Source organism: Cnephaeus nilssonii, assembly GCF_951640355.1.
Source record: "Cnephaeus nilssonii genome assembly, chromosome: 4".
NCBI classification, from domain to species: Eukaryota; Metazoa; Chordata; class Mammalia; order Chiroptera; family Vespertilionidae; genus Cnephaeus; species Cnephaeus nilssonii.
In genome coordinates this window covers 106597326-106608340 of record NC_137075.1, presented here as the reverse complement: position 1 = coordinate 106608340, position 11015 = coordinate 106597326, and the positions used below count along the sequence as shown (strand labels likewise).

The following is an 11015-nucleotide window of genomic DNA, read 5'->3' as shown; positions in this document are numbered from 1 at the left end:
ACCCCCAGGGCTGCAGTGTGCCTTCAGCAGCAGGCGTTTGGAGGCAGCTCAGTGAACGGCAGCGCCCCAGTGGGAGTGGGGCGCCAGGAAAGGTCGTCCCAAAGTGCCTGAGTCATGCCGCCCCACCCGGACGCAGGACGCTGCGGTTTATGAGCAGCACAATGACATCCTTTGGTCTGTAGAGCCGAGGCCTGCGCGCCCGGGCGGGGCTCACACAGGCAGCGGGGGCGGCAGCTCGGTGTCCAGCAGATGGACTTAGTCCCTGTTTGCTCCTCTGATAACAGTTGACCTTGGTTAATATTCACCAGCAGCCTCCCCCAGCGCCCCCTGAGTCTACTGCTTAAATACGGACGAGGACAGGGCTCTGTCTCCTCAGCCTTGGTCACCAGCCCCGGCCTGGGACAGTCAATCGTAAGTATGCCTTCCCCCGGGGAAAGCCGCTGGAGGGGCCTCAGACAGCCCCGGGGATGCAGGGAGGATGGAGCAGGGTGGGGTGGGCTCTGTTGTCATAGTAACAGCATTCCTGGAGGTCCTGTCCTGCTCCCTCAGCTTGCTGGGCCTCTTCATACTCACTGGTGAATAACTGGCCCTCTGTACACAGAAGTGGGAGTGGGGCCTGGCTCTGGTGGCCTGGGCCCAGGAGGGGCGTTTCTGTTGGCCCCTCCAGCTCTCCCCTCCCCGGCCCCTGGGGGGGTATCTTTTTCCCCTTCTACAGTTGAGAAGGTTAGGGCCCAGAGAGGGACCGTGAGGAACCCCAGTTAATGTAGCGGGGGAGGAGCCAGGCCAGACTGGAAGCCCGGAGTTCCAGCCACTCACGGGCCTCCATCCTCTGCAGAAACGAGGGGAACTGTGCCAGGCTCAGCCCCGAGGCATCAAAATGGGCCCCCCTGTGCAAGTGGGCTCTGGCCACCCTCGCATATGGTGCGAGATGGGGAGCCCTGGGAGGGGCCATTGCAGGCGCTTCTGGCTGCGCTCCAGAGCCCTTGCTCTGAACAGACGGCATTGAGCTCCTTACGTGCAGTCCCGCCTTTAAGCCTCTCAGCAACCTTCTGAGGTGGTTCCCATGGTTAGCCCCATTTTACAGATGAGGACGGTGAGGACAGAGAAGTTCTTCAGCCCCAATTTACACACCATCCAGGATCCAAGCCCCGCCCACCTAGTTCCAGAACCCATGCCCCTGATCCCAGGCCCACGGTCAACATTAATTGTCTCAGGTCTCAGGTACCAGATAGGGAATAGGACACCTGGGCTGGCCTCCTGGCCTCATCGATGCTGGGGGACCGTGGACAGTTATTCAACCTCTCTGTCCTCTTGGGCAAAATGTAGATAAACTTGGCCCTCTTTCTTCTCACCCCACCCCACTGGCCTTGATCTCTGGAATGCTGGAAGGACATGATTTATCTGCCATTGGGTTGGATTTTGGAGATGAGGTGACAAAGGTGCCCATGACTAAGGTCAAGGCCCCCAGACTCCCACACGGTGCTCTGAAAGGTCCACAACAAAATCAATGACAAATGACACTTCTGAGAGCTGACCGTGCGCCAGGCACATCTTGGCACTTTGCAAGTAGTTAATTGCACAATAACTCTCTGAGGAAGTGCAACCTTATCATTTTCAGAAACTCGAGGTTCAGAGAGGTTAAGTAACTTGTTCAAGGTCACACAGCTCGTAGTGGATGGAACTCGGGCTTCATAGTCTCTGACCTTAGCCCCAGCGATGCTGCCCCCTTCATGTGGCCAGGCCAGCTGTGCTGTTTTTGGTTTCAAGGCCTCTGGCTTCAGCTTTACACATGGAGAAGGGTTAAATGCCAGGTTCTAGAATCAAAATGCCTAGGGTTTGATCCCAGCTCCGTAAGCAATTGGCTCTGTGGTTCTCAGTAAGTTACGTAATCTCTGTAGGCCTCAATTTCTCCATCTGTAAAATGGAGCTAATACTAATTCCCACCTCAAAGGGCAGGCTTTGAGAACAGATCATTTAAAATGCCTGATGTTTCCTAAGCATGATGACAGGGATGCCAATGTTTGCTGGGCAGAGCTCAGAGGTAATAAATAACTACATGGAGAATTGACTTTAAATTTTCCAAACTCGGAGGTGGGTCTTCGCTGAGCAGGGGGCCCTTCCCTGGTCCTGGGCAACATGGCAACGTGGCAGGAAGAAGTCGGCCATTTCTCACGCAAGGCCCTGCCTGCGTGCAGGTGTGGGGTCCTCCTCACCCACACCTAGTCTGTTCCTCACCTCCGCCTGCGAGAGACTCTTTTCTCTACTTTGCAGGCAGGAAGCCGCGGCTCAGAGAAGTGAGGCCACGTGCCCAGAAGAGGCAGGGCCGGGTCACACGGGGCTTGTTTAGTGCCAGGGGTCAGCAGGTGTTGACCTTGCGGTGCAGGTGCTTCCCTGGACCCCTGGGTCACTCTCAGCCCTTCACTTTATGCTCCTGGGTGGGAACGGTGTGAGATCAGGCAAAGGGGGTAGCGCCCTCTCCCTCCTCCCTGGCCGGGCTGCTCCCACCAGCCTGGAAATGTCACCGTGCCATAGCCTCGTCTGTGCTGTAAAGCTGGCCCACAGGCCTCTGGGCACTGCACCACCTACTTTCTCATCCCCGGTGGCTTCCCCAGCACGAGGCTTGGCAGGGGGGGGCGGTGCTGCCTTTGAAAGAAGGGCGAGGAGACAGCAGACGTCTTGGGCCCTGGTGCTGTAAGGAACAGACTGGAAGGCTAAATGATGCCAACAGGAGGCTCAAGGCCAACGTCAGGGTCCCTCAGGACACAGTTCTGACATTCATGGGATCTGAGAACTGAGGACATGGCTGGCTGAGTCTGAAGTTCAAGTGCTGGGAAAACCAAGGCTTGTTACAGCTCTGTGACTGACTCGCTCCACCCACCAAGCACCGGCGGCGTCCTGGGGCAGGGTCCCTCCCTCTGGCAGCAGCCGCGCTGCCCCTTCAGTAACGGGCCTCCACGTAGCCCGCCTAGGGCCGCTCCAGATCCAGGCACCCCTGGCCTGGTCGGGCCCGCTTTCTTGGCTCCCAGCCTGCCTTCCTCCCTCTGAGTGATGAGATGTACAGTGTGTACATCATGCATCCCTCCCCTCAATGCCTCCCTCGCCTCAGTTTCCCCCATTATGAAATAGGGGCTTTGGCACTGGCCCCTCAGGGTCACTGCAGGTATGAATGGAGGCATCAAGAAGGTGGCCTCCACACCCAGACCTTCTGGATGTGTGATGCCGGTGAGTCTCTGAGTGATGAGGGCGGAGAACGGGCCTGGCACGGGGCTGCGTGGGGGAGGAGCTGCAGAAGCTCCGGCTGCTGGACATGGTGTGAGTCAGTGGCCAGGGGCACTCCCTGTGTGGCCTGACTTGGGCGTGATGCTCCTTCTCTCTCTCTCAGGACAATGCCGTCCTCCATCACGTGGGGCCTCCTCCTGCTGGCCGGCCTGTGCTGCCTGGCCCCTGCCTCCCTGGCTGAAGGTCTCCAGGGAGACGCTGTCCAGGACACAGATGCAGCTGAGCACGCTCATGAGTCCGCCAGCCACAAGATCGCCCCAAACCTGGCCGACTTCGCCTTCGGCCTGTACCGCCAGGTGGCCCGTCAGTCCAACTCCACCAACATCTTCTTCTCCCCAGTGAGCATCGCTACAGCCTTTGCCATGCTCTCCCTGGGGGCCAAGGGCGCCACTCACACCCAGATCCTGGAGGGCCTTGATTTCAACCTCACAGAGAGAGCAGAGGCTGACATCCACAGAGGCTTTGAGAATCTCCTCCACACCCTCAACCAGCCAGACAACCAGCTGCAGCTGACCACCGGCAACGGCTTGTTCATCGATGACAGTGTGAAGCTGGTGGATAAGTTTTTGGAGGATGTCAAGAAAATGTATCACTCTGAAGCCTTCTCCGTCAACTTCAAGCACTCCGAAGAGGCCAAGAAACAAATCAACGACTACGTAGAGAAGGGGACCCAAGGGAAAATCGTGGATCTGGTCCAAGAGCTTGCTGAAGACACAGTGTTTGCTCTGGTGAATTACATCTTCTTTAAAGGTAAGGTGGTACCCCCAACCGCAGTGGTTTCCAAGGAAACGTCCAAAAACATTCTCAAACATCAGCTCCTAAGCTTTCCTGGGCGGTGCAGGATGCCATGTGACTGTGCATCTGGGCAGGGGGATCCCATTCTCCCCACACAACCACAGAAAACGCCCCTCATCAAGTCAGGTCAGCCATCGAAGGGTCAGCAGTCAGAGCATCATCTTCCCTGCAGGACGTGCCAGAGCCTTTGTGCCTGTTCCACGTGCATTGTAAATCCCCACCAGGGACAGAGGTACAATATGCAATGTGCCCCCCACCACCACCACACACACACACACACACACAGAGCCAGACAAACACTCGTTAGCAGAGTGTGAAAACGAAGAAGGTCTCCTGGGCCACTCTAGTGTCGGGGGAGGAGTGGCGGCTTTAGAGTCAGAAAGACAGGGTCAATCCTGCCTCCACCACCGCCAGTGCCTGGCTCTCGGCAAGTCTCTGTACCTCTCTGAGGTTCGAGTTCCCTACCTGGAACATGAACACAGTAATCCCTGTTGTCAGGTTTCTGTGAGGAGCACGCATGTCACAAAGAACATGGGACTACAGGCTCACAATGTGGGTGCTCAACTGAACTTGACTCTCGGCCTGCCTTCCTCCCTCTGAGTGAAGAAAATGCCAGAAACCTCTGGGTCCCAGAGCACATTCTGAGGCTGTTGAAACATCCCTGGTAGTAGCCTGGGGCAGGCAGGTGAGAGGCAAGGTCAGGGGCTGCTTCCTTCTCTCTGTGGGCTCCTTGACCTGGGGCCGAAAATGCCCTGGAGAGCGCCAAGGCCAGAGTCAGCACATCCTGGGCCCCAGCTGAGCGGTGGGACCCCAGGCCGGTCTTGTCCCCTCTGCAGCCTCAGTCTCCACCTTCCATCCAATGAGAAAGGGGCTCAGGGCTCCCCGAGACTCCTGTGCACTCTCACCTGGCAGGATGGTCATGGTCTCTTGGAATAGCAGAGGGGGTGCCCAGGCCTCCGCGTCTCACATGTTGGTCCAGGAAAGGCCGTTAGAGGAAGAACAAGGGTGATTTCCCCGAATGCTAAGAACCCGAGGCAAGGGGCAGGAGACTCAGGCCAGGAGCTGCCAAGTACGACTGATGCCAATCACTTTCATTTAGCCCCTTCTGAGCAACCCTCCATTACTAGAAAATAGGCATGAAATACAAGTTCACATGCTTACTCTGCCCAGCCAGGCTGGCACCCTGAGCCTCTACAATATAGACACCGTGGACCCTCCTCCAGCCGGCTTTGTCCCCACTGAAGTCCTGTCAGTGAGCTGAGGTCCCTTTCAGCTGACAGATGGGGAAGCTGAGGCTCAGAGAGAGCCCTCTCACGCAGGAGGCTCAGGGCTCCTGCGTTCTGCCACGGGTACCTAACCCTCCCCTCCCCTGGCTGACCAGCACCTTCACCTCTCTCCAGGCAAATGGGTGAAGCCCTTCGATGCTGAGCAGACCACCGAGGAGGACTTCCACGTGGACAAGGCCACCACGGTCAAGGTGCCCATGATGAAGCGCCTGGGCATGTACAACCTGCACTACTGCAGCAAGCTCTCCAGCTGGGTGCTGCTCATGGACTACGTGGGCAACGCCACCGCCTTCTTCATCCTGCCCGACGAGGGGAAGCTGCACCACATGGAGGCCCTGCTCACCAAGGAGGACCTCAGCATGTCCCTGGAAAGGGGATACCACAGGTGACGTCCCTGACCTGCGGCTGGCTTGCCCCTCCTGCCTGGCAGGGGTGGGGGTGGGGGGATGGGGTTGTGAGAATGGACCACACCCTGTGGGTCAAACAACTGTGCGTGACCCCGAGCTTCCAGACAGAGGCCAGGGTCAGCTCCGGCAGCACCCCCGTGAGAGCGGTGCCAGCGGTGGGTGCAGGGAGAGCAGCACCAACGCGCCCTGAGAGGCAGCAGCCACATGTGGCGTGAGGATAGAGTCCACGCTGCGCAGGCACGGTGTGGGAGGCTGCCTGCTCCGAGGCCGCCAGCGCGTGGTTTCACCGGGCCTGGGGTAAAGTGATACTGGAGCATGTGCCCCAAGTCAGTGCACATCGCTCTGCGCTCACAGATGCCGATCCTCATGCAGAGCTCATCACGCACATTATAAACTATATGTAAATACATAGATGTGTGCAATGCAAACATAACCAAATAAATCAGAATGTAAAACAAATGGACAAAATCAATAACATAGAAAAGAATACATTATAAATGTATATATAAATGAATACAAAAATACACAACAGTCTGAGGTGAAAGTTAAGAGAGACGTAGTAAGGCCCCACCCAGGAAGCCCCATCCTGGGTGCCTTCACCGGAGACTGAGAACAGAGAGCAAGGAGGGGCTGAACCTGATTGGGTCCAAGAGGGCCCGAACGCCAGGCAGCTCGCTCCTGTCAGACCTTCTGGGGCCACACTGTTCCCAGGGGAAACAAGAGAAGTGGGAGAAATGACAGAAAAGAAACTTTCCATGTTATGAAATTCCTTTCTTTTCTAACCATCTTCACAGGTCTGCCAGTCTGAGTATGCCCAAACTGTCCATTTCTGGAACCTACGATCTCAAAGCCATCCTGGGAGAAATGGGCATCACCAAGGTCTTCAGTAATGGGGCTGAGCTCTCGGGGATCAGCGAGGAGGTTCCCCTGAAGCTGTCCAAGGTGAGCCTGTCCCTGGTGTCCACAGGGCACAATGTGTGCGGGCTGCAGCCCAGGGGAGGGGACGAAGGGGCACAAACACCCCGCAGACCGAGGTCTCTGGGGAAGGCCATTGGACTCACCAAGGCTGGGACGTGCTCAGGCGCCCGAGGGAGGGGTGGCTCCTGTGTCCTGGCCCTTTAGGGACGTCCTCTGAGGCGGTGTCACTGACCCTCTGTCTCATCTCTGGTCAGGGTCTTCTCCTCTTTGGGCCTCGGTGGGCCCATATTTACCAAGTCAGACTGAGGGTCAGGGATTTCAAAGGAATCCCCCCCCACCCGCCCTTCCTGTGACATTGGGAGCTATTGATAAATCAGCAAGCCAAGTTAATGAGTGACTGGGCTAAAGATGCCACTAATCAGGAGAACTGAGGGGACCCCAGCAACAACTGCGGCTCAGTACTGGCTACAAACTGAGTGCCTGACTGTGGACTGGACGCTATGAAGGGGTCCCCATCTACGCCCTGGTCCCCAAGGAGCTTACAATCGGACACTAGAAACAAGAGACACGCCCAGGGACAGAAAGTCCAAGTCCGGCTTCTACCTCCTGAGGTGGGGCTGTTTGCAGGGAGGATGAGAATGTTGGTCCGGAGGCCTGAGGGTGCGCAGGTGGAGTCGGCAAAGGCCTGGAGAAGTGGAGAGGCCTGGTGTCCCCTGTGGTGGGAGGACTGGTGACCCCTGCGGTGGGGGGCCTGGTGTCCCCTGTGGTGGGAGGACTGGTGACCCCTGCGGTGGGGGGCCTGGTGTCCCCTGTGGTGGGAGGACTGGTGACCCCTGCGGTGGGGGGCCTGGTGTCCCCTGTGGTGGGGGGCCTGGTGTCCCCTGTGGTGGGGGGCCTGGTGTCCCCTGTGGTGGGGGGCCTGGTGTCCCCTGTGGTGGGGGGCCTGGTGTCCTCTGTGGTGGGGGGCCTGGTGTCTCCTGCGGTGGGGGGCCTGGTGTCCCCTGTGGTGGGAGGACTGGTGACCCCTGCGGTGGGGGGCCTGGTGTCTCCTGTGGTGGGAGGACTGGTGACCCCTGCGGTGGGGGGCCTGGTGTCCCCTGCGGTGGGGGGCCTGGTGTCCCCTGTGGTGGGAGGACTGGTGACCCCTGCGGTGGGGGGCCTGGTGTCCCCTGTGGTGGGAGGACTGGTGACCCCTGCGGTGGGGGGCCTGGTGTCCCCTGCGGTGGGAGGACTGGTGACCCCTGTGGTGGGGGGCCTGGTGTCCCCTGTGGTGGGGGGCCTGGTGTCCCCTGTGGTAGGGGGCCTGGTGTCCCCTGCGGTGGGGGGCCTGGTGTCCCCTGCGGTGGGGGGCCTGGTGTCTCCTGCAGTGGGGGGCCTGGTGTCCCCTGCGGTGGGGGGCCTGGTGTCCCCTGCGGTGGGCGGCCTGGTGTCCCCTGCGGTGGGGGGCCTGGTGTCTCCTGCGGTGGGGGGCCTGGTGTCCCCTGCGGTGGGCGGCCTGGTGTCCCCTGCGGTGGGCGGCCTGGTGTCCCCTGCGGTGGGGGGCCTGGTGTCCCCTGCGGTGGGGGGCCTGGTGTCCCCTGCGGTGGGGGGCCTGGTGTCTCCTGCGGTGGGGGGCCTGGTGTCCCCTGTGGTGGGGGGCCTGGTGTCCCCTGTGGTGGGGGGCCTGGTGTCCCCTGTGGTGGGGGGCCTGGTGTCCCCTGTGGTGGGGGGCCTGGTGTCCCCTGCGGTGGGGGGCCTGGTGTCCCCTGCGGTGGGGGGCCTGGTGTCTCCTGCGGTGGGGGGCCTGGTGTCCCCTGTGGTGGGGGGCCTGGTGTCCCCTGCGGTGGGGGGCCTGGTGTCCCCTGTGGTGGGCGGCCTGGTGTCCCCTGCGGTGGGCGGCCTGGTGTCCCCTGTGGTGGGGGGGCCTGGTGTCCCCTGTGGTGGGAGGACTGGTGTCCCCTGTGGTGGGGGGCCTGGTGTCCCCTGCGGTGGGGGGCCTGGTGTCCCCTGCGGTGGGGGGCCTGGTGTCCCCTGCAGGGGGGCCTGGAAGGAGGGACAGCTGGTGGGGACGGGCCCGGGAAGCCTCCCCTCCCCGGCACCGCGGCCCTCCCTGGCCGAGCTCCCAGGCCGGGGTGGGGTTTGCCTGTGTCACTGAGACCACAGCTCTGCTCTCTCCCCTCCAGGCCGTGCATAAGGCTGTGCTGACCCTGGATGAGAAGGGGACCGAAGCTTCCGGGGCCACATTTCTGGAAGCCATTCCGATGTCGATGCCCCCGAATGTTGAGTTCAACAGGCCCTTCGTCCTGGCCATCTATGATAGAGACACCAAAGCCCCCCTCTTCGTGGGCAAGGTGGTGAATCCCACCCTGAAATAGCTGCCTCTCTGGCTCAGCCTCCCACCCAGGCAGGTCCCCTCCAAAGGTGACAATAAAGTGACTAGCCTGGCCCAAGCTGGAGTGTGACGTGCCAATCCCTCCTCCTCCTGTCCCCGAGTCTCCCCTCTCTACATGGGGGGGGGGGGGCAGGAGGGGTATGTCACGTACCCACTGTGCTGGTATTTATTAGACATGTACACCGTCCAGCCCTGTGCGGGGCCGGATGTGCGGCTGCTGACAGCACGGCCTGCTGCCTCTGCCCATCACCTCGGAAAAGCCCCAGGTGCCAGTCGTGCCTGGAAAGTGCCCAGGGGGCATTGCATGGCTCAGAGTCCAGCCGTGGCCCCTCCACCAAACATCCGCAGGGTCCTCTTGCCAAGCCCCACCCTGTGCCCCTGGGAGGCCCTCCCCGTGCAGGGCTGCTCGCCCACCACCAGGCCGCCTCCCGGTGCCCCAGCGCAGGCAGCTCCCACGGGGGCACTGAGCTGCTGCGTGTCCAGCACAGAGGCAGAGGGAGAAGCCAGGTCCCCTCTCATCCCAGAGTCTCCTGAGCCAGGCTGGGCCCCGACCACACACAGGTCTCTCTCCAGGAGTCCTTTCCAAAGAGCTGGACGGGGAACACGCACTCTGCCCTTGTCACTCTCTCTCTCCCCGGGACCCTCAGATACGCTGTCCTAGACGCGGGTCACTTGTCCCAGGTGAAGAAGAGAGTCTCTGGTCGGGTTGGCATCACCTGCTCAAACTCAGAGGGACAGTTACCCCCCAAGACACGTTCCCTACGTCCTCCTGTCCCCTCACCACGTGGCCAGGATGTCCTGGGAGGCTCTGCAAAGTCATTACAATGATTCCTTCATCATGGGAGGGGAAGCACAGTAGGCAGCGACCCCACCGGCCCGCCTGCCCTTCCCGGACTGAGCTCTTGAAGGGGACACATTTCAACTTGCCTTGTTCCTGCCCCATGGTGTCCCTGTGGTCCTCAGAGGGAGACCACAGCTCCTGGACCCCAGTTGGAGGCCGTCCTGAGAGCAGGCCCCCACACCCCCCCCACCGCGACACACACACACACACACACACACACACACCCTGGTCCCACAGCCTGGAGGAGTCAGCTCCCTGAGCTCTCGGGAATGGGCTTGGCCTGGGATCGGGGACAGAGGTAGAAGGACCCCATCCCACACAAACCTCAGAACCACAGTCTGAGCCACGCACTGGGCATGAATGTCCACCTACAGGACAAGGATGAGTCACAGAAATTTACACTTTTTAAGTCACAATGGCCACATATGTGCAGTTTCACATTATTAACATAATGGATGGAGATTCAACTGTTTCCCAAATAAGCTTCCTATCCTCTTGAGTCTTCCCCGCCTGGAGACTTCCAACTTCCACTAATTCCAGTAACGATACGACATTGTCAAACACCTACAATGATGCCAGCCCTGAGGATCTAAGGACCTGGGTCAAGTCCAGACTCTGCCACTTTCCAGGGCTGTGACTAGAGAAGTCGCCAAACCTCTCTGAGCCACAGTATATCCCCATCCTATATAATAATCCTATATAATAAAGAGCGAATATGCTAATTAGACCGAAGAGCAGAACAACCATCCGGACGACTGTCTGGACGAAGCCAGGGCTGCAAAGGCCTACTCTTGCACGAATTTCGTGCATCAGGCCTCTAGTATGAATATAAACCCTCCCTGGCCTTGGTGTGAGGTTCACATCGGATACTTAAAACAGCTTTCAAAGGGCAGCAGAGCAGGGCACCAGTGCCAGGGATTTATTTGTGGCACTACAAGCTCTTCCTATAAGCCAGGCTCCCTGGGAGGGGCTGCTCAGGCATTTTCTCACTGAATCCTCAGAGCAGCACTGTGATGCTGTGACCAGAGCTGCTTTGCTCTTGTACACTCATTCTACAGATGAGGACACTGAGGCTCAGGGAGGCTAGTGGTCTTGCTCAAGATTGCAGAGTTAGTGAG

General features: G+C 59.5%; 1 protein-coding gene across 1 annotated transcript; it reads left to right on the top strand.

Annotated features, from left to right (window-relative positions):
- Positions 1-296: 296 nt before the first annotated feature.
- LOC307098857 (alpha-1-antitrypsin-like) lies at positions 297-9114 on the top strand. The gene is made up of 5 exons (XM_079769982.1): positions 297-411; positions 3383-4029; positions 5475-5745; positions 6562-6709; positions 8848-9114. Exons 2-5 carry the CDS (start codon positions 3387-3389, stop codon positions 9037-9039), a joined length of 1254 nt encoding a protein of 417 aa, XP_079626108.1. The 5' UTR covers positions 297-411; positions 3383-3386; the 3' UTR covers positions 9040-9114.
- Positions 9115-11015: the final 1901 nt, after the last annotated feature.

Excerpts from the sequence above, each read along its gene's own strand:
- LOC307098857 (XM_079769982.1), top strand. The coding sequence starts at position 3,387 with ATGCCGTCCTCCATCACGTGGGGCCTCCTCCTGCTGGCCGGCCTGTGC. Across the intron at positions 4,030-5,474 it reads GAATTACATCTTCTTTAAAG|GCAAATGGGTGAAGCCCTTC; the intron begins GTAAGGTGGTAC and ends ACCTCTCTCCAG. Across the intron at positions 5,746-6,561 it reads CTGGAAAGGGGATACCACAG|GTCTGCCAGTCTGAGTATGC; the intron begins GTGACGTCCCTG and ends CCATCTTCACAG.